This window comes from Eptatretus burgeri, chromosome 18 (genome assembly GCF_056783735.1).
Source record: "Eptatretus burgeri isolate ZD-2024b chromosome 18, Ebu_testis_v1, whole genome shotgun sequence".
NCBI classification, from domain to species: domain Eukaryota; kingdom Metazoa; phylum Chordata; class Myxini; order Myxiniformes; family Myxinidae; genus Eptatretus; species Eptatretus burgeri.
Genome location: NC_140978.1, coordinates 26,650,417 through 26,675,137, shown reverse-complemented (window position 1 = coordinate 26,675,137; position 24,721 = coordinate 26,650,417). Strand labels below are relative to the sequence as shown.

Here is a 24,721-nt window from a genome sequence, read left to right as displayed (position 1 = left end):
CGAGAAACAAACCATTGTGATTTCTGCTCTAAGGATGTCTTAAAAGATAGTAATAAGAAACTCCTTCAAACCCACAAACACAAGAAGAATGAAAAGGGGATACTTGGATACTCCATTGAAAACACTGATGAAATGTTTAAAGGACATAAAAATAAGATTGTTTCGCTTTAAAGAACCAACACCAACATCAATCATTGAGGCAATTGATATGGTTAAACTGAGTGTTGAAATTCTAATTAAAAACACATTTAGTGAAATCAAAACTTTAAAGTTATATATGGGAGTAAAATTGAATATGACAAAATAAGGTGATGAAGTAACTCCCTATATCAGAACAAACCCACACTTTATCACATCATCCCAAGATTTCTCAGTATGTGATGCTTATGATGAACTCCAAAGACAACTAATGTTGATAATCGTGTGGTCGGAAGTGGATTCATTATTTTTTTAAATAATATTTTTGGATATACACATCTTGAAATCAGACCTTATTAATGCTTCTTCTTATATTGATTTACCAAAAGAGATAGGTCATAAAATGGCTGCTGTTAATATTAAAACAAAGATAATAAATGTTTTATATACTCTGTTCTTGCTCACCTTCACCAACAGAAACTTAATCCTAACAGGGTAGGTCATTACTCACCATATCTTAATGAACTCAATGTTAAAGATTTGAACTTCCCAATGTCATCGGCAGATATTCGAAAATTTGAGAAAATGAATAATCTATCTGTTAATGTATATGGCTTAACAGATACAAAGTTCAGACATAAAAAAATTCAAACAACTATAAAAATGATGAAACACACATTGACCTTCTCTATTTTGCTTCAAAAGAAAAGTCACATTATGCTTACATCAAAAATTGATCAACATCGATTACTTCACAAGCATACAATATAACTAATAAAACATATCCCTGTAAGTGATGTCTAAACTTCTTTCATCCGAAAGAATGATTCAGCAACATTCGAAATATTGTAGTAATCATAAATCAACCTTAATCAATTTACCAAAAGTGGGATCAAACATATCATTCAAAGATTCCAATAAGTCTGTAAAACATCGGTTTGTGATATACGCTGATTTTGAGAGTATCCTTGAAAAGATGGATAATGCTTCTCCAAATCCAAATAAATCATACACAAATAAATATCAAAAATATATTCCTTGTGGTTTCTGTTAAAAGTCATATTACTGATAAAGATTATACTCAAGCACAAAATGTTTGGAAGAAGTTTAATATAAAGAACCTTGGAGAATATCACGATTGTATCTAAAGACTGATGTTCTTTTATTGGCTGATGTATATGAGACTTTTAGAACAATCTGTCACAATCAAAATTCCTATGGATTAGACCCCACTCACAATTCCACAGCTCCCGGATTAGCTTGGAGTGCGATGTTAAAAATGACAAAACAGCAATTGGAATTAATCGGTGATATTGAGATGCTATTGATGATAGAGAAAGCTAAAAGAGGTGGAATATCACAAGTCTGTTCTCAGAGATTTGTCAAAGAAAACAACAAATATCTTCCTAACTATTATGCTGCAAAAGATAGTTCTTACTTGATGTATTATGATGCCAACAATTTGTTTGGATGGGCTATTTCTCAATCTTTACCTTATGAAAAACTCAAATGGGTAAAAGAGAAAGATCATGAAAAAGTTTTACAAAATGTTGTCAACTCTTCCCAAAAAGAATTGGATAAAGCAGAAGTTGGGTATTATTTTGAGGTTGATTTGAAATATCCAGAAGAACTCCATAACAAACACAAAGACCTGCCCTATGCACCTGATAAAGAAAATCCGAGAAAAGAATGGCTCAGCGGTTATCAACAATAATTTCTTACTAAAGGCAAACAAACAGAAAAATGACTTACTACATTATATTACAAAGCCAATTATGTTATACATCCAAGGAATTTAAGACAATTTTATCAGCCGAGTTCAAAGTGAAGAAAATTCATAGAATATTAAAGGTTAGACAGTCATTGGTTAAAGACCGATATTGATTTTAATAGGAAAAGAATAACAGAAGCAGAACAGATTTTGAGAAAGACTTTTATAAATTAAAGAATAATGCTGTATTTGGAAAGACTATGGAAAATGTTAGGAATAGACAAAACATAAAACTTGCTACATCTTGGAAACAAGCATCAGAATTATTGAATAAACCAAGTTTTCAAAGAGTAGAGGTGTTTTCAAAGAACTTTTGTGCTATTCATATGAATAAAGAGAGTCTTGAAATGGATAAACCTATTTATATAGTAACATCAATTCTTGACTTGTCAAAGTTGTTCATGTATGACTACTTTTACAACAACTTAAAGAAGAAATATGTGGATGGAGTTAATCTACTTTATATGGATACAGATGGTTCTATTTTGAAAATCAATTCAGAATATATTTATAAGGATATCTCAGGATGTTGATATTTATGATACAAGCAATTATAAATCAGATGAACTATTCTCTACAAAGAATAAATATACCATCAGAGATGGGGAATCCCCCGCCATTGAAAAATAATTGAAATCAAATAAGCGGTTTTCCATTTATTACAAAACACATTTTTTTCAAGATGGCCGCCCCAGTCGGCCATCTTGGATCCGGCCACGCCCAAAATCAATAGCGTTCTTCCTTTTCAGGTGGTACGTGTGACCCAAATTTCAAATCGATATGGCGAAAAAACATTTTTTTCAAGATGGCCGCACCACTCGGCCATCTTGGATCCGGCCACGCCCAAAATCAATAGGGTTCTTCCTTTTCAGGTGGTAAATGTGTGACCCAAATTTCAAATGGATATGACGAACAGTTTATGAGTTATCGCACTCACAGCTATAAATGTTGACGCCATGCCAGCCAGCCGGCCGGACGTACGACCGCTCCAGTCGGCCATCTTGGATCCGGCCACGCCCAAAATCAATGGGGTTCTTCCTTTTCAGGTGGTACATTTGTGACCCAAATTTCAAATCGATATGGCAAGCAGTTTATGAGTTATCGCACTCACAGCTATAAATGTTGACGCCCAGCCAGCCAGCCGGACGACCGCCCCAGTCGGCCATCTTGGATACGGCCACGCCCAAGATCAATAGGGTTCTTCCTTTTCAGGTGATACATGTGTGACCCAAATTTCAAATCGATATGGCGAACAGTTTATGAGTTATCGCACTCACAGCTATAAATGTTGACGCCGAGCCAGCCAGCCAGCCAGCCGGACGGACAGCCGGACGGACGACCCGGGTGATAACAATATCCCCCTTCCGCCACGCGGCGGGGGATAAAAAGGTTATTGGAAAGTTTAAAGATGAATTGGGTGGAAAGATAATGAGTGAATTTGTAGGATCGAGAGCAAAGGTTTATATTTATAAATACATTGATAATAATATTGAAAAGACAGATAAAAAGTTAAAGGGGCTGTCGCTGTCGTAAATCAGCAATGTAAATCAGCAATGCTGTCGAGTAAACCAGACCAGACATCTCTAAAGTGGCAAACACCATATATGACACAATACAAGAATAACCTCATCCACTAAACTGCATAATTTTTTGCTTGCAGGTAAGTCTGTTCCTCACAATATTTGAGAGGCCTTAAATTAGGTGGTACATGCATACTAGTCTTGCCCCAAGCTACCGTAGCCAAGTCATTTCCATGTACACAGCTTTTCCGCAGTTTGTGAAATGAGTTAACCTCTGCTGTGCATTTGATTTAGAGCATCTTCGTTCCATCACTTGGTTTTCCCGATGACTGGGCCTTTTTGCTCGGTCTATGCAGTGCTACGTATATTTCGGGTTCAATTAGTCATCCATTCTCGTGTGTTTGCATGCTATGCATTCAGTGCTTAGCTGATAATCGCTGATGAGAATCTATGTCCGGTATACAATGATATCATAATTGATCCTGCTAAGTTCAATGCATGCGTCACAGCTACGATGTAGATGGGACAAGAATTATGGCTTTTTAAAGATGTCATGCATATTTGGGCTGGCAGGATGGTCTCGACTCTAGAGGTACGCACATTCACCTCTGGGCTGTCTAGACTGGGTATGAATCCTGACCCAGGTATAAACTGTCATCCTGGTGTTTCACAGGCAGGGCAATTCATCAGTGCGAGTGTCGTTCCTCGAATGGATGTTAAACTGGGCGTCCAGTCTGCCGGCATTAGTTGGTGGACATTAACCATCACACGGTGTTCTTCGCCAAGAGGAGGCTATTGTCATCATCATGGCCAAATTACAAATTTCTGCCTGGACTGACACCTGAGAAGGCAATAGCAAACCACCCAGCATAACCCATGCCAAGAAACTGCTTTAGCAATACCAGTGAGTGAAAGGTTGAGTATCTCACCGGTGCGAATGCACATTTATCATGGACCATGAGCAGGTTGGAGGAATGCGTGGGGGGGGGGGGGGAGGGAGGTACTGCATTCAGGCAGGCCTTTACCAAATAGATAGCTTAAGTTATGATTTCTAAATGCTACCACCCAGTTCTATATAGAACGCTGCTATATGGTTAGAAAGAAAACACTGCTGTTTGGGAGCGTTTTATCACCCCGGTAATAGCCTGGTACGCTGCATTCCCATTCCCTCCCCTCAGTGCCTTCCCATTCCCTCCCCTCACACAGCCTTCCCATTCCATCCCCTCACACTGCCTTCCGTTCCCTCCCCTCACACTGCCTTCCCGTTCCATCCCCTCACACTGCCTTCCCGTTCCCTCCCCTCACACTGCCTTCCCGTTCCCTCCCCTTACACTGCCTTCCCATTCCCTCCCCTCACACTGCATTCCCATTCGCTCCCCTCACACTGCCTTCCCATTCCTTCCCCTCACACTGCCTCCCATTCCCTCCCCTTACACTGCCTGCCCCCTCACACTGGCTCCCCCACTCACTGCCTCCGCTCCTCATGCTGCTCTCGCTGCCTCCCCCCTCAAGCTGCCCCCCAACGCTGCCTCCCTCCCACTCGCACTGCCTCCCTACCCCTTGCGCTGCGTCCTCCCCCCACGCTGCCTCCCTCCCCCTCGCCCTGCCTCCCTCCCCCTCGCCCTGCCTCCCCACCCCCTTATGCTGCCTCCTTACCCCTTGCGCTGCCTCACCATCCCCTCACGCTGCGTCCCCGTCCCCTTCGTGCTGCCTCCCACTCCCTCGCACTGCCTTCATCCCCCCCCCCTCACGCTATCCTCCTCCCAATCCGTCACCTTCACCATACAACTCTCCGGAGGTCGAGTAGAGGAAGGAGTGTCAAAGAATGTGGCAATCCTACTATAATTCACCGTCCATCCCCAGGTACCGTAAAAACGACTAAACCGATCGCAACCATTTTTGGGGTGTGTAATCCTGGGATACCTTGGAGTAAAATAGGCATAAATATAATAACATGATGCCCTTGAAGGCTCCTGTAGGGAGCTGGTGCTTCTTGTTGGCCAAATTAAAGTTCGTTTTCTTTTTATTTTTTTTTCTTAGCAGTCGGAACTGCTGCTCAGATCAATTCAGTTTTTAAAAAGCAACGAATCAACAGATCACGGCAGGACAGCCGAGAAGTACGCATCCTCGCTCTAAGCTGTCTCACCTGAGTTCGTATCCCAACTCAGCTATAAACTGTCATCCCAGCGTTTCACAGGCAGGGTGATTCATCAGTGTGTGTGCCCTCTCTCAGATGGACGTTCAGCTGGGTGTCACATCTTTTGGAATCCCCCCGCCTCCTCCTCCTCTCCCTCCATTCACTCCCCACTCCCTCTCTCACCCCTCTGCCTCTCCAACTCCTCTCTCCCGCCCCTATCCCAGTCTCTCTCCAACCCCACACCCTCTCTGGCCCACCCCTATCCCTCTCTGACCCACCCCTATCCCTCTCTGACCCACCCCTTTCCCTCTCTGTCCCACCCCTTTCCCTCTCTGACTCACCCCTATCCCTCTCTGACCTACCTCTATCCCACCCCTTTCCCTCTTTGACCCACCCCTATCCCTCTCTGACCCACCCCAATCCATCTCTGACCCACCCATATCCCTCTCTGATCCACCCCTTTCCCTCTCTGACCCACCTCTATCCCTCTCTGACCCACCTCTATCCCTCTCTGACCCACCCCTATCCCTCTCTGACCCACCCCTATCCCTCTCTGACCCACCCCTATCCCTCTCTGAACGACCGCTATCCCTCTCTGACCGACCGCTATCCCTCTCTGACCCACCCCTCTCCCTCTCTGACCCACCCCTATCCCTCTCTGACCCACCCCTATCCGTCTCTGACCCACCCCTATCCCACTCTGTCCCTCTCTGTTCCACCCCTATCCCTCTCTGACCCACCCCTATCCCTCTCTGACCCACCCCTATCCGTCTCTGACCCACCCCTATCCCTCTTTGACCCACCCCTATCCGTCTCTGTCCCACCCCTATCCCTCTCTGTCCCACCCCTATCCCTCTCTGTCCCACCCCTATCCCTCTCTGTCCCACCCCTATCCCTCTCTGTCCCACCCCTATCCCTCTCTGTCCCACCCCTATCCCTCTCTGACCCACCCCTTTCCCTCTCTGACCCACCCCTATCCCTCTCTGACCCACCCCTATCCCTCTCTGACCCACCCCTTTCCCTCTCCGACCCACCCCTTTCCCTCTCCGACCCACCCCTTTCCCTCTCCGACCCAACCCTTTCCCTCTCTGACCCACCCCTATTCCTCTCTGACCCACCCCTATCCTTCTCTGACCCACCCCTATCCCTCTCTGACCGACCCCTATCCCTCTCTGACCGACCCCTATCCCTCTCTGACCGACCCCTATCCCTCACTGACCCACCCCTACCCCTCTCTGGCCCACCCCTTTTCCTCTCTGACCCACCCCTATCCCTCTCTGCCCCACCCCAATCCCTCTCTGTCCCTCCCCCAGCCCTCTCTGACCCACCCCTATCCCTCTCTGACCCACCCCTTTCCCTCTCTGACCCACCCCTTTCCCTCTCTGACCCACCCCTATCCCTCAATGACCCACCCCTATCCCTCAATGACCGACCCCTATCCCTCTCTGACCGACCACTATCCCTTTCTCCATCCTTCCTCTCCCTCTTATCCCCCTCTCCCCCTTAATACCCCCAACAGCAAAGCGAAATGCTATTGTATTTGCTTGTCTGGAATATAATGCTATTGTATCTGAGTAACTGCTTACTTATATTTTTTTCAAAAGATATCTCAAAAAGGTATGGATGGATTCAGACGAAACTTGGTGGATAGGTTGGGTGTTTGTCAGGACGAACTGATTCGATTTTGGTGAAGATCTGGATCAGGATCCGGATCTGGATGCGAGAACTTTTGAAAAAAATTTGAGTGACTCCACCATCAAGATGGGGTTCGAAAACGATATCTCAACACATTGTAAACGGATTCGGACGAAACTTGGTGGATGAGTTGGGTAGATGGCAAGAACAAGCCGATTCGATTTTGGTTGAGGTCTGGAAGGCGATCTGGCCGATCAAATGTAAAATGTTCAGCCCCGCGGAGGTATGCGCTCTACCGAGTGCCGTTCTGGTTATACATATTTTCCAAATTTTAGAGTCGGACAATTATGCATCATCATTTAGGCTTCTTCAAAATAGACTGCAAGTTGTGGCACAAGGAATGACTTCCAATGACCACTCGGGCAAAGGTTGTCAGAAACTTCTCATTAATGGAAGGCGATTCAAGCGCACTCTAATTAACACCGAGTTAAATATATACACGTGGAGGGATTCACTTTACAAAGCTATCTTCAGGCACATGATGAAAGTTTGAACCGCACGACATCGTGAGAGTCGTTAAATCCAACAGTGAATCTGAACAGTCATGATAATTGGCCAAACACTTCTCCTTTTACAAAACACATCATTATTCTTTCGACGTCGAGATGATTACAGGTGGGACAGGCGGATTGACGTCTCCTCCAAGATGTCGAGCGCCCTGCTGGCACATTAGCAAAACAGCAGTTTTAATCAGATCTTGGTACAAATAAAACACAGGCCAGCTTGCTAATTGCCAAGCTATCCGGCTCGCCATGATGGAGAACTAGTAGGAATGGGTTCGTTAAAAACCTTCAACGGTAGTCACATAACGATTCCTTCCCACTCACATTATCTGCCCTCTGTCATGGCATAATTACCTTTCATATATATATATATATATATATATATATATATATATATATATATATATATATATATATATATATATATTCCTCCAAAATAAAAAGTTTATAAATTACGCAATGACTTGCACAATCTTGATATAGTATATGACAGCAAGGGTAAAATAGCATGGAAATGTGATTAAAAACCAAGTCGTCATCAAACAAAAGCGTAACAAAACGTGATGTTAATTCTGAAAACCACGAGACTTGGACATTACAAGACTGGATGGCCGATGGCCCCGTGTTACCTTCGCTGTCTGACATAGCGTGCTGAGAGTCATCCATGGGGAAATCAGCATCACGCTCACAGCCCCGGGGAAGCCGGCTTGCTGCTGTCAGTGCCGGTTGCACTTCGGGCAGCGAGTGGCTGGAGGTACTGAGCTCACGACTCTCAGAAATGGTGAGAGACGCACGGCTACCACTCAGAGGAACCCCTCGTGCACCAGGATCCGGCCCAGCACGACTATGTGGGGTCATGTGACCTCCATGCCGTGCCCTGTGGTGAGGGACATCCGATGGAGTGCAAGGCACGTCAGTATACGGCGATCGGGAAGGAGGTGCATGCCGTGAATATGGATCTCCATCAGACTCATGCCTGGAACTCCGGGTGCCGTGCCGAGCCTGCAGCTTGGAAGGCGCAAGCGTGTTGGCATACAACTCATAATTGTGTGGTCTGTCTTCGCCTCGATAAGGTTCAATATCTGTGCTTACCTTGTTCTTACCTACTGATGTGCCACCATACCTTTGCTGGTCACTGATGTTCTTCCGTAGACCATAAGTGATTTCGCTTTGCATGCGCCTTGCCCGTGAAGCAATGCTGCCCCGTGCGGTTGTTGTCTCGGTCCCGTGGGATGAATAGCCATCCACATTGCCGGCTTCATCGATGGGAGAGAAAGGAGGAGGCTTTTGCTCCAATACCTGCTTCTTATGTCGCCCACGCTTAGATATAACCGCCGATGAGAAGGATTTTGAAATCTGCTTCTGAGAGTTTGACCGTCCAGAGCTATGTCTGCCATGCCTAGAGCTATCTTCTCCGTAGTCATCATCCGGCCCTTGGTAAACATTGCTGTTTCTGTTTCGATGGTTTTTTGCCTTGTGGTGAAACTCCTTTTCATACAATTCAGGGTTTCTATCATACGAGTTTGTTGGTAATGATTTTTGGTAGTTTGATTGTCCAACGGATGTGCATGTGACCCGTGTATCCTCAGGGAGTTGATGCCTTTCACCTGACCTGTTATCAGCCCTGTGAATCATGCCAGGTGCTGTTGTATTTGTTAATTCACTTATATCATCAATCATCACATAATTTCGAGGTATGTGCTCTTGAAGATCTGTGCAAAAGTGTTCCGAAGTTGCATTCAACAATGAAGGTTCAACACGGCCGATCCTTTCATCAGTTATTCTGCATTTTTCGAATTTGTCTGTTGTGCTTCCGCCTCCGACTGAAATGGTGGCTGGAACAGGATGACTGTCAACAACTTCATAATTTCCTTGACTCCTGGGCTCAAAATCCGCTAATAGTGTGGGTTTTATACGAGCTGACGTCTGCACACAATCGGCAGGGGTGCTAATGCTTGCAGGTGGTCGAGAAGCCTGGCTGGTGGTGTGTGGTGCCATGTGCTGTTGGCGCTGTATGTACGGCTGTGACATTTGCTGTGTCAATGGCTGAGCAACAGCCTGGTTCTGTGGCAAGAGGTGGCAGGACATGCTGGAATGGGTGTTTGTGGAGGGTTGCTGCAAGGCTTGCTGCGTGCAGAAGGAAAGCTGGTGGCCCAAAGGGCGAGAACTACTTGTAGTAGCATGCAGTGTAGGTTGTTGGTATGGATAAAAAGCTGATGGCTGGGTGGATAGGCCACTGCCAGAATTCATGCAATGTTGCTGCTGCAAAGCAGGCCATGAAGATGCCATGGAATCGATGGAATCTAACCTGCTCTGGTTGACCTTCACACTAGCACAATAATCAGGAGACCCCACACCCTCCTCCTGCTCCTTCGTTGTGCTGCCATTTGGTTTCTTCACGATACCCTGCTCCATATTTTTCAACTTTGCATCAATTTCTTTTTCCTCTTCGTCAAGTTCAGCCTGTTTCTGTCGCAGTTTCACGGACTGCTTCTCAACCTGTTCCAGTTCCTTGTCAATTGCCTTTAATAACTTCTCCCGTTGAACTGGTGTAATCTGGCCTGTTTGTTTTGACCCAGGCAAAGTCAGGCCTGACGTCACCACGACTGTTGATGGCACTTCAGTGAGCTCTTCTGGTGGGGGATGAGGAAGAGTCCTCTTAATCTTCAGCCTCAGTGCAGTTTCCTTCTGTGTTTTGTCCTGAAACAGAGTGAAATTAAAAAGGGTATGTAGCGAAATCCGAGGATAAAGCTCAGATAGGCTGAACATCATCAGGCCTGCAGCCGGTGCTACTATTGCCCACAGCCAAGAAACATGTGGGAAACTGCAGTTCAGCTAACAGTGATTTCAAATGGAGAAGGAATTGGGGACACGATGCACCAAGACATTACGTTGGGAGGGAAAGCGAGTACCTAATCCATTATGAAATGCAAGAACAAGGCATTCAAGAAATAAATATACAACTGTGCAGAGCTTATCGTTTTCTCCTCTCCACCCACACTTTTCCCTATTTATACTATTTGTCAACATTTTTAATGTCTGCTTACACCTTCCTTGCCGACTCAGCCCACTCGGTTCCCTCGTTCAGTCTGTATGTCCCTACTTATGCTGCCTTTTGTGTTTATTTCTACCCCATTTCTCTTTCCTACCTTGTGTGGAAGCTCTATTGCTGTGTCCGCATCACCCTCTGTACAGGATTGAGGTTCATGGAAGAGTGAGGTCATTGAGGGTGAAAAGACAACAGGGCAGTGGGACCACAATTGGGCCCGGCAAGTAAAGGAATGAATGGACTGAGTAAGTGGGGGGGGGGGGTAGAGAAAGAAAGAAAGAAAGAGAGAGATATAAAATAAAGTAATCTGTAAGTCAGTGGATTGAGTTAGGCACACAATATTAATGGGGATAGAAAAGAGTGTGGGTATGGATAGAGGGATGATATAACATGGTGGTGTACTGCTTGCTTGAAACCTTGGAGGGAAGGTTGAGATTGAACAGCCTCAGGAAGATGGTTACACAAATGGGAGAACAAAGGATAAAAAGTGTGGAGGTGTGGAGTATGCCTGGGTATTGGGAGTTTAACTAAGAGGGGGAGGGTAATCAAAGAACACATGCATCCTGCTTGGTGCTTGGGGAAGTGGAGTGGGGGGAAGGGGGCGCAGGGAGTGCAGAAAGCTAAGACAGTAGAGGGAACGAGAACTGAGGAGAAGCAATTTAAAAAAAAACAAGAGTGGCCACTGAACTGTAAGTGATACAAGAACAACAGGTCTTGGGCTTTGGCCATATTGTGGGAGATTACAATAAAGTTGAGAGTTTTATGTTCCATAAATTCCAGGAGGAACATATTTGATGTCTGGGCACCACTAATTGAGATACAAACAAAGGCCTTTTACACCGCGAGTAGTTCTGAGTTGACAATGAATTACTTGGAACGACAGAGGATGCCGAGCATGTGACTGGCTTTTGAGGTCAGCTTTGCTTAAATGGTCAGAAAAGGAAAGTCATGGCTGATACTGAGGCCTAGAAGTTCAAGAGAATCTTCGAGTATCTGACCATGGAAATAGATAGGTCAGTTGGTTTTATAATCTTTCCAGAGTAACAGCATGAGACAGAGATTTGCCAGGAATGAAAAACTTGTTCCCTTTGTCAGAGCAACATGTCATCATTTTCAGATCAGCAGAGAGTGATGCAGCTGCCATCAACTTATCAATGGACTGGGGCACTGTACACCACAATGTGGAATTGTCTGCCAAAAGGAAAAGAGGGTTTTCGAAAACATTGGACGGGGGTTTTTTTCTGTAGCTGAGGAACAAGACTGAGTCCAAGACTGAGTCTTGGTGTGCTCCAGCCTCCATAAGGAGAGTAGAGGAGAGGGTTCCATTTATAGCAACTCGTTCAGTGTGCAAATGGAGGAAATCAGATATCCAGGTATGCATGAAGGCAGCCTTGCATGACACAGGCAGCGAGCTTGGCAAGCAAAGCAGGATACTTGTTAACAAAGTACAAACTGAGAAGAGAAACAACCAAGGTTGCAATATCTTTTAAATATTTATGTCAAATGGATGAATGAATGAATTAAATGTTACCTTGTTTAAAATCGCCTTAGCTTGCTTATATTCTATTGTCATTAAATACTTGCAAGTCTCAAAAATATTTTCCAAAGTGAACACTATAACCATCGATTAGCAGTTTTTCGCCCATGTACGCTAGCAAAATACTGTATATTGGTGAAAAACTTTGACTTTAAAGTGTTTCCGCACCAACTGCACCGAATAATCTGGAGGGGCAAATACCATGTAGTTCCCACTGCAGCTTTCTTATATAATCATCAGGGATCACACTAAAATACGCAATTTGGTGTCTGTCTAACTCAGATACATTCGGTTGTGGCTTATAAAATTTCAACCAAACTTGACAGGAGGACTAAAGGTCACATAACGGAGAATGTAGCGACTTCATTTGCCCCTCATCCCCAAGGGAGTTTTCCGCCTTGGGCGAAAACCATGTCAAAGGTGTATAGCTTATTGTGGCGATCTTTTTTCTTCAAAAAGTGCTTCTTATAACAAAAGTAAAAACAAAACTAATGATAAAATAATAATATTAATGTTATGACGAAACAATATTAATATTCATAATATCTGCCCTTCCCAAGGGATTTTTCCTCCATTAAAAAACACTGTGTTAACATGTATAAATAGCTTATTGTAGCGTTTCGTGGGGCACCCCTACCAGAAGAAAAAACATGATAAACCACAAACACGTATGATTACCTTTTTTAAACAGTCGCTGCTGATGTTTAATACAAAACTGAAAGGGAGGAAACCCGACATTCTTGAGGCATTATATGCTTATCGCATCCCCCACAGACTAACCTACCTGAGCCTAGATCGACTGTAATCTATGTACCCCAGAGAGGATAACAACATGACCCTTCCTGCCGCTCCCGTAGGTAATGGGTGTTCTAGTCTAACAAATCAGGCAATGAGTGATCGTACTTTTTGAGAGAAAATGCTCTGCTACTTTTTAACTACAAGTTCATCGCTAGATGCTTTCCACAAATCTAAACCAAGAGCTAAAGTAAACGCGACTCACAGTAGTCACCAGTGACGAAGAACATCGTGATGGTGCACATGTTTCCACTGCAGAACTCAGGAACTTTGGATCGGATGCGCAACGTTGGACAACCAGTCGAGATGACCCGAGGGGCTGGAATATCTGTGGAGAGAGGTGTTTTTGGGGTGGGACGTGTGCTTTGTTTATCTTTTCCAAAGTTGTGAGTGAAGATTCAGAAGACTTGTTTGGCACAATTGGAGACACGGGAGAATAAAGGATCTTGGGAGACTTTGGTGAGGTTTGCTGCTCCGATACTTGCTGGGCTGCATATCCCATTTCAAGTGGACCTGGTCGCTTGCTGACAAATGCAGTACCTTGCAAGGCCATACCAACTTGCCCAGATGACCGACTAGCAAACATTTGTGGGCCAATAACCAGGCTGAAGTCATGGTCAGTTTGGCAAGCAATGCTTTCTCCTTGAAAGGTGCGTTCAGAAGCTGATATGTAATGTACGATTTCAGTGTGCATTGCCCCTCTCACAGAAGGCCAGACAAAGTTCTGGTCAGGGTCTGTCTGCACTGAACAGTCTGCACTGGTCTGCACAGCAACACTGGATGATGACCTAGTCAAAGGCCTAAAGCACTCCGATTTTGAGATCTGTTCAGCCCCACGTGTGGATCTTCTTCGCCGCCGCAACAAGAGTCCCGAATCATCCTCATTGTCTTCATCATCAGTTTGCACTCCACAATCAACACTCCTACGGAAGCGGTGACGGCGACCTTCAAACATCCCACCACCGTCCTCATCATCAGTCTGTACACCACTGTCCATTTTCAAGCGGCCCATTCTGGGAACAGAAACACGTGGGTCATCATCTTCTTCATTGTCATCCTCTTCTTCATCATACGGTATACGGAATCCAGACAGTGAGCCACGCCGACGACACACACGTCTTCGGAAACAAGCATCCTTCAGTGACATCTCAGAGGCAGAACTTGCAAGTGGGCGGACCTGCCCGAGTTCACTGTGAGGTCTCTCAAGGCAAGTGTGCATTCCAGAGTTCCAGAAGTGTCCACACATGTGTGCGTCAATATCTCTCACCGATCTTGGAGTCCACCGTGCACTCGAATCATGAGAGATGGCAGCAAGTTGGCGCATTTTCTGCTGCTCAAGTTGCTGCTGCAGTTGCTGCTGGAGCTGTTGGATCTTTTCCACATGCAACCGCTGCTGAGCCATCTGCTCCTGATGCATCGCAATTTGAGCCTGCCGTTCATTGTGTTGTTGGTCCAGCATTTGTTGCTTCATATTCTGCAGTTCCTGCAATTCCCGCTCAATGAGTTGCTGTTCATGCTCCCGACGCTGCTGTAGCTCACGCCGTTCACTCTCCAGCTCTTCCTGTAAACGTTTTTGCCTCAATTTCTCCAACTCCAAGAGCTCGTGTTCCAGAAGAAGCTGCTGCTCCAACTGTTTCTTATGCAGTGCATCTGCTTCTTGCTTCTTCTGTGCCTCTTCCATCAAGCATATTTTCTTATCTTCCTTTTCCTTGGCCTCTTCAACTTCTCTTTTCCTTCTCATTTCTTCTTTCATAGATCCTTCACGGAGCAACAGCTCTTCCTGCTTTTTCTTTTCCTCTTTTGGTATAAGTCTGGTGTCACCTTTTTTCCAAAACTCTTCTTGGCCCTGCAACAATCGTGTCTCACTCTCTCTCATCATTGCCCCATATCCTTCAGGTTTTATCTGCTTCGAGAAATCGATTGCATTCAAGTTGTTTTTATTGGTATGATGTTGTGAGAGGTCAAGGCATGAAGCAGGCACGTGAGACTGTATGTTGGAAGAAACCACATGCTGGAAACTTGGCTGAGGAGATGGTGATCTATTGAAAGGAACCATGTGAACAGGTTGATTGTAGATCACAGCTTGTGAGACATTTGTTTGATAAGCATTGACTGATGGAGTTGCACATGTTGTAGGAATTGCGAATCGTGTTGGTCTCATTTGGTATTGCATGATGGAAGGCAGAACAGGAGGCTGTTGGAGAGGACCCAGGCCTGTAGCAAGGACCATCGAACCAGCTGAGTTGGTATGTACACTACCAATAGTCCCAGTGGCTGTCAGCGGATGGATTGCTAGATTCATTGTAGTGGGGGTAACTGCTCTTTGGTTAGTGAAATGGGTCACTGGCATGCGTTGCATGAGCATAGGCCTGGGAGGCAATGGCATTCGAACGAGGTGGTAATTTAGTTGTTGACCGGTGAGCTGTGGTTGAACGACAGTAGATCTGTAACTATCTTGATATGACGTCTTAAGAGTAGGTATCGGTTGAGTGGTAATAGGAACAGTAGATAAAATTGGTGTTGTGATTGTGGAGTAAACTAAACCGCAAGGAGTATGCAATGATCCACTTGGGGTGTGCAAAGTTCCACCAGGCTGATGGGGTTTATTTTGCAAGCAGACATTGGGGCTATATGCTGTTCCTTGCGAATGCTGTGCTTGAAGAGGTTGAAATGCTCGTTGACTCACCTGGGATAGACCAAAAGAAGGATTGTCTCGAATCATCACAGGTTTAGTGAAATGAGACTGGTGGATGTATGGTGCAGGTATCCTGCCTGGCTTGGAAACGCTAAAATGGACCATTTCCCTCTGGTCACTGTATGCTGTCCATTCTCGCTGCAAAGCATTGAGTTCTGAACACAGCTGGTTAATCTCACGGATTGTTTCAGCAGTTGATCGCCAAGAGGTTTGATCACCCTGACTCAAAGAGAGAGGTTGCTGATGTGAACAGCTGAGCTCATACTCTGGTTTCGAAATAGAAAGATCTGAATTGTATCGTCGAATAGGTCTTGGAATACTGTATTCTTGATGACAGCTAAGGTCAGAAACAGAGTTATATCTACTTCCAAACCCTACCTCACCACCCTGCTGCCTCATTATACACCTACTCCCACCCATATCTTCTCCAATATTAGGCTGATTCATATCTAATGCCATATTATATATATTCCGATATGGAACCAGACCGATATCTGCAAGGTTTGTCTCTGAAAAAGATGATCGCAAGGGGCTAAGTGGGTATCCATGTGCTTGGACCTCATGTTGCAAGTAGCGGTGGTCTTTGCTCCCTTGTGCTGGCACTCCAACAGGAATAATAGGGGAAGACTCCTCAGACAACGATGAAGATCTCATGAATGGGAACTTGTAAACAACGTCACAGCATACGGATCGTTTTTCCTCTCTACCTCCAATAAGATCCATCGAGTCAGTGGATTTGTCAGCTACCAGAGAACTCGCGGTCTTCTGCGATGCATTATCGAGGGACACCATCACGTTTTGACTTTTTCTCCGATTGCTTATTGGTTGTACTTGAACAAGTTGCGGAGTTTCTTTGATAACTTGCTTCTCCGCCACAAACACATGTTGTGGTAAACTGTTCAATGACACGGTCCTGCTTCTTAACGGAGGTTCTTGTGATGAAGAAGGTAGCCTTGGTTCTACTTGTACCTCATAAGGCATGTGAGCCATTTGATTTTGCAGGGAAGGTGTGCTAGGGGTGAGGTCTAAAGGTTTTCGGGTTGTACCATTTGCAAAGAACACAGGAGGCTGCACATGGCTGGCCAACATTCCTGGTGCCCCATATGCGGGACTCAAAACACCAGCCAATCGCCATTCCTCTTGTTCTGCAACACTCAGATTTATTATGCCAGCTTGTAAAGGTCCTGTGGGTTTTCTGCCGTAGTCTCCTCCCAAAGAAAAGTTGCTGCCCTCAGATGCAAAAGCTGTAAGATCCATTCCAAGATCAGTCATAACAAGTGGTATCACTCTTCCTGTAGCACGAAGGTCAACGATAGCAGAGTTCATGGGAGGTGGGTCAATCTGTACTGCTTTACTACAAGTAGATGTGTTTTCCTTAAAAGCTTTGGCATGTTCTCTGGAAGCAATTGATGAATTAATCCTGGCAGTGGGAACAAAAGTAGATTCTTGCTCATTCTTGCAGACATGGGGAGGACCATTTGACCTTATTACTGTTTTAGTAACACAGGGTGAAATTGAAGCAGGTGAAATATTTCCAACAGAGGATGTGGATTGACCCTCACCAGAGGAAACGGTCCAAAGACCTGAGTGCTCCTGCAAGCTATGTTGCTTCATCATCCTGGATGTATAATTATCCTTGCTGCTGGCAACATTGACTCGTGCAGCTGAGAAATTATCCAAGTTTGGACACACCTGAGAAAACACAGGGGACATTATATCGGGGGGACTTGTGCTGGCGTCGGTCATCATCCGAGTTGTACCTGATGAAATGGACTCATGACTTTGAGGAAGTTGTTTGGACAAGGAAGTTGCACTTTTTTTAGTAATTTTACTTAAGGACTGACAAAGTACGACAGGAGAAACTGCAAATTGTTTTGAAACTGAAAACGTCGATGCAGGATCAAACAATGATGGTGGCAAGTCAGAAAAATCAATACTTTTGTCCTCATTTTGAGGAATCAAAACTTTCTCCTTTGTTCGTAAAAAAACATCTTCCTGCATTGTGTTATCATCCTCCAATTCAAAATGCTGGGTGATTTGTACCGATGGCACTGGACCTGGTGGCCTATTGTTTTGGAAGGCATTATTTGATTCCTGAATGCCGACGTCTTTACAAATCGTCTGTGAGGATGGTACGTGCGAGGCAAGGTGATGTTCTTGAGTGGGGCTTGTTTCTGGAGTCATTCGCTCCTGGTGCCGTCTCATCAATTCTTCATAGGCAGCTTCTGCATCCAAAAGGCTCTTGTCCTGCTCCAACACTATGTTGTTGGTTTGTGTCTCTGTGCACACTAACAACTCTGGTGGTCGACGTTGTTGGTCAATCCCTTGAGCAGTTCTGCACACATGTGGCTGATCATTTCTCTGCATGTGCTGGCTAGATTGTGCAATGTTTTCCCACCTCGTAGTTACATCTGCTTCTGTGTCATTCACTGACCAAGAATCATTCAATGTTCCGTCAACAGCATTATCAAAAGATGGAGAATCAATGCTGAGTCGCTTTTCAAGCCCAACAGGCTCAGAAGTCTGCCTTACACGAGGATCATGAGCAAATGATTGTCCTTTCAACATTTGTGCTTTTCTCATAATTTCCTCATATACCTCTTCAGCACTCTTCAATGTCTTATTCGCAGAAGCCTCATTTGTGGAAACCTTCTTTAATGCTTGTGAAGAAAGGATGTTAAACTCTTCCTGTAGCTTGTATATCTTTTCTGTGTACGATTCAAATGCCTCAGGCTCCGACTCAAGACTTGGTGAATATTCAGAGCAAGAAGATCGGTGTAGCTCCTCCATTTCTGCAGCTTGCCGGAGTTCTTCGGTGGGTGATGCATCCTCAATGGGAGAAAGATTGCTTGGTGATGCCCGAGATCTCTGACGCCTCCTCTGCGCACGAAGTTCTTCTTTATCCCGCTTTGATTTCCGTCCAGAGTTTCGGCGCTGCTGGTCTTGCTCACGCTGTTTTTCCTGCTCTTTTAGTTGCTCTTCCTCCTCACGAAGTTCATCTTCTTCAGAAGAGTCCTCTATGGTCGGAAGCTGAGGTCCATGGGTATGATGCTTTGGCTTTCGCTGCTTTTTCACATCCTCTGGACGTCTGCGCCGGCTTGGACTGCCATCACTGTCCTCCTCCAATGATGAAACCGAGGGCGAAGTTGCACTCCCTGGAGTTATGCTTGAACCTGGAGGGTAACTTGATGAACCATCACCTTGAGATCGATCCTCAGCTGTGTCTGTTAGACTCTCCATCTCGAGTTCAGGTTCTTTGTCATAAAAAGAGTCCTCGCATGGGCTACTTATAGATGAAAGACTATTAATGTCTTTTGACAGGGAGCCAATCGACTTATCGACCTCCATGTCCTGAGACCCAAAACTATCATTTCTTCCACTGCCCTGGCTAGTTCTACCAGAGTATGCAAGCTGTTGAGAAGAACTGAAATCATCTGGTGCGTACCCTTCATCTTCCGAAGCTGAACCACCTTCATCTGCGCTCATCTGCATGAGCTGCTTACGAATATCATCATCATCGTTGCTAATGAATCCTAAACTATCAGATGTCCGATCCTGTAAACCCTGAGAAATAAGCAGTGGAGAAGGTGTACCCTCACTGCTGTCTTCCATTACATCATATTGCAGCGTCTGAGAAAGATCCATATTAATGAAGTTGAGGCTTTGCTTTTCTTTTGAAAGCCTCCGCAATCCAGCCTCCTCTTTCCGTTCTTTGCTTTCCTTATTCACAGCTTCATTGGAATCAAAAGTGACGGTTAAGGACTTGGGTCGCTCTTGTTTCCCTCGTGCCTGGCTGAGGTCAATTTGGCTGCTTGACCTGCCTCTGTCTTTCACTGCATGGAAAGCCTGGACATCTGTACTTAACACTCCAAAGCTCTCCACCTTATTTGTTAATTCTTCCTCAATCCTAGATGCTTCCTGATTTCTGGAGGATTTCTGGGAGTGGGTTGCATTCTTATGGTTGAAAAGCAAGTCATTCTCAGCTGGTTTGGCATCCTCTGCCAGAGGCTGTAGAACTCCATCAGAACTTTCAGTGACCTTCCTCTTCTGACTTTCGCGTTTTTCAGTTTCCTGTGAACATACAAACAAACCGTTTGATGAAAATCGTTCATGAAAATAAAAACAACTCAATCTTTACAAAAAGCTGCAATTAAGATCATATTTGGTCTTTGATTCCCTTTGATGATCTCCAAAGGGCATTTAGATAGGTAGCTTCACTGTGTAGAAATCAAGGGAAAGATTAAAACCATTCATATGGCTGAAAGATCTTAAACTTAAAATCAAAACAATCAGTTCAACTCAAGTTCAAATTCATTCATTCACATGTACAAAACATCATCTTCATGAACCAACTTGCAGTACAACAAGCACATCACCTCACTTTATAAATTACATTACACAGCACCTCGTCTAAATTTACCGTTTCAATTCCACAAGACCTCATCTGAATGTATAACTTACAATGGATTGGCATTACATAGATCCTCATCTAAATTAATAATTAACTAACATAATGGTGTATATGCCTGGTGTTGACTTAATGGTTAGGGTGGTGGGGTTGGGATCGCAGGATCCTGAGTTCAAATCCCTCTCAACTGCTGAATTAATACCATGTGGGGTTGACTCTGCCTGTCATCCTTCCGAGGTCGGCAAAATGAGTGGCAGCTTGCTGGTACACTGTGTCGGAGTGGTCACCCGCCCAGGATTGTGTCCAACAGCCAAGGAGACTGCTTCGGCAGCACCAACGCTCTACACAGAGTATGGCCCCAATGGATGGATGGGGTATATACGTACTGGATATACTATATAGCATTTACAAAACACAGCACTTCCTCCAAATTTATCACTGATAGTACAGCACCTCATCTAAATCAATAATTTACATTACACACCACCTCATCTCAATGATTTACCTTGTACAACACCTCATCAACATGTATCCATTTACAATACACATTACCTCATCTAAATTAATAATTTACATGACACACCACCTCATATAAATCAATAATTTACATTACACAACACCTCATCAACATTTATCCATTTACAATACACAATACCTCATCTAAATTAATAATTTACATTACACCATCTCATCTCAATGATTTACCTTGTACAACACCTCATCAACATGTATCCATTTACAATACACAATACCTCATCTGAATGAATAATTTACATTACACACCACCTCATATAAATCAATAATTTACATTACACAACACCTCATATAAATTAATAATTTACATTACACACCACCTCATATAAACGATTTACCTTATACAGAACCTCATCAACATGTATCCATTTAGAATACACAATACCTCATCTAAATTAATAATTTACATGACACCACCTCATATAAATCAATAATTTACATTACACAACACCTCATCTAAATTAATAATTTACATGACACACCACCTCATATAAATCAATAATTTGCATTACACAACTCCTCATCGAAATCAATAATTTACGTTACACAACACCTCATATAAATTAATAATTTACATTACACACCACCTCATATAAACGATTTACCTTATACAGAACCTCATCAACATGTATCCATTTAGAATACACAACACCTCATCTAAATTAATAATTTACATCACACACCACCTCATATAAATCAATAATTTACATCACACACCACCTCATATAAATCAATAATTTACATTACACACCACCTCATATAAGTCAATAATTTACATTACACAACGCCTCATCGAAATCAATAATTTACGTTACACAACACCTCATATAAATTAATAATTTACATTACACACCACCTCATATAAACGATTTACCTTATACAGAACCTCATCAACATGTATCCATTTAGAATACACAACACCTCATCTAAATTAATAATTTACATCACACACCACCTCATATAAATCAATAATTTACATGACACAACACCTCATCAACATGTATATATTTACAATACACAATACCTCATCTAAATTAATAATATACATTACACACCACCTCATCTCAATGATTTACCTTTACAACACCTCATCAATATGTATTCATTTACAATACACTCATCTAAATTAATAATTTACATTACACATCACCTCATATAAATGATTTACCTTATACAGAACCTCATCAACATGTATTCATTTAGAATACACAATACCTCATCGAAATTAATAATTTACATTACACACCACCTCATATAAATCAATAATTTACATTAAACAACACCTCATCTAAATTAATAATTTACATTACACACCACCTCATATAAATGATTTACCTTATGCAGAACCTCATCAACATGTATTCATTTAGAATACACAATACCTCATCTAAATCAATAATTTACATTACACAACACCTCATAAATGATTTACCTTATAGAGAACCTCATCAACATGTATTCATTTACAATACACAATACCTCATCTAAATTAATAATTTACATTACACACCACCTCATATAAATGATTTACCTTATGCAGAACCTCATCAACATGTATTCATTTAGAATACACAGTACCTCATCTAAATCAATAATTTACATTACACAACACCTCATAAATGATTTACCTTATAGAGAACCTCATCAACATGTATTCATTTACAATACACAATACCTCATCTAAATTAATAATTTACATTACACACCACCTCATATAAATGATTTACCTTATGCAGAACCTCATCAACATGTATTCATTTAGAATACACAATACCTCATATAAATCAATAATTTACATTACACACCACCTCATATAAATGATTTACCTTATGCAGAACCTCATCAACATGTATTCATTTAGAATACACAATACCTCATATAAATCAATAATTTACATTACACAACACCTCATATAAATGATTTACCTTATAGAGAACCTCATCAACATGTATTCATTTACAATACACAATACCTCATCTAAATTAATAATTTACATGACACACCACCTCATATAAATCAATAATTTACATCACACAACACCTCATCAACATGTATCCATTTACAATCACAATACCTCATCGAAATGAATAATTTACATTACACACCACCTCATATAAATCAATAATTTACATTACACAACGCCTCATCTAAATCAATCATTTACATTCCACACCACCTCATATAAATGATTTACCTTATACAGAACATCATCAACATGTATCCATTTACAATACACAATACCTCATATAAATGATTTACCTTATACAAAACATCATCAACATGTATCCATTTACAATACACAATACCTCATATAAATCAATAATTTACATTACACAACACCTCATCCAAATCATTTACATTATACACCACCTCATCTAAATCAATAACTTACATTCCACACCACATCTAAATTAATAATTTACATGACACACCACCTCATATAAATCAATAATTTACATTACACAACGCCTCATCTAAATCAATCATTTACATTACACACCACCTTATCTGAATCAATCATTTACATGACACACCACATCCAAATAATTTACACTATGCACCACCTCATCTAAATTAATCATTTAAATTACACACCACCTCATCTAAATAATTTACATTACACACCACCTCATCCAAATAATATATAATACGCACCACCTCATCAATATGTATCCATTTACGTTACGCACCACCTCATTTAAATCATATACATTACACACCACCTCATTTAAATAATTTACATTACACACCACATCTAAATAATTTACACAACACACCTCATCAACATGTATCCATTTACATTACACACCACCTCATCTAAATAATTTACAATACACACCACCTCATCAGCATGTATCCATTTACAATACACAATACCTCATCCAAATTAATAATTTATATTACACACCACCTCATATAAATCATTTACAATGCACAGCACCTCATCTAAATCAATAATCTACATCACACAATACCTCATCTCAATAATTTACCTTATACAACACCTCATCACACATGTATCCATTCACAATACACACACAAATTGAAGGAATAATTACTGGCCCCTATTAGGTCCGGGCCCCGGGATTCGATTATGGTGAAGATTCGAAAAAGGATCCGGATACGAAACAGGATTTTTAATTTTGAAAGTGATTCTTCACCATTTAGAGATGGGGCCAAAAACAATAAAGCATGACATTTCAAACAGTTGTGGACAAGTTATGACATAACTAGGTAGATGAATTTGGTTGGGTGACAAGAACAAGCCGATTCGATTTTGGTTCCGGTCCGGATCCAGATCCTACCCATCAGTGGGATACAAAATGTAAACCGTTTAGCCTGACGGAGGTATGCACTCCACAGAGTGTGGTTTTAGTTCCAACTGCCACTGTTCCAGCTGGCTGGGAACCCACCCAGCCATCACCACCGATGTCACAACTATCAAGGACGTCTGTGATGCAGCAAGCTTGCCTCAATCGGTCAACTTTCCTGCATTGATAAGCATGAGGTAAACATTTTCTCTCCTAGATCTGCTATGACTAACTTTCCTAATATCTCCTCCTCCTCCTCCTCTGGACTTCTTGGCTCATCTGACCATGATATTGTGCAGGTCTCATATGTCAATGGCTGTAGTCATCGAGATGCCAAAGAAATGCAGTCCAACAATTCAGACCGGCCGACCGAGACAGTCTACGATTTTCCGTATCATTAAAAAAAAAACTGGACGATCATGTGCTTTGTATCAAATATTAACACAGCATGTGGCAAAAAAAATGGGATACATTTGAAATAAAAACATCTTTTAATTATAGAAGTTATTTAATCAACTGTTTCAACATTTGTAAAGTCCAGACATGAGAATTTTGTCAAAATACACTCGATTTTGAAAATGGTCCTCTTGGCTGGTAACACTGTTTTGGTACCCATATCCATCATAAC

General features: G+C 42.7%; 1 protein-coding gene across 1 annotated transcript in view; it reads right to left on the bottom strand.

Annotated features, from left to right (window-relative positions):
* The window catches only part of BSN (bassoon presynaptic cytomatrix protein), a 206,384-nt gene that overhangs the window by 107,346 nt on the left and 74,317 nt on the right, over positions 1–24,721 (bottom strand). The window contains exons 4-5 of the mRNA XM_085864462.1: positions 13,351–19,911; positions 8,394–10,464 (exon numbers count right to left, since the gene is read on the bottom strand). Of these exons, the coding sequence (XP_085720588.1) occupies positions 8,394–10,464; positions 13,351–19,911 (8,632 nt within the window). The remainder of the gene's footprint in view (positions 1–8,393; positions 10,465–13,350; positions 19,912–24,721) is intronic.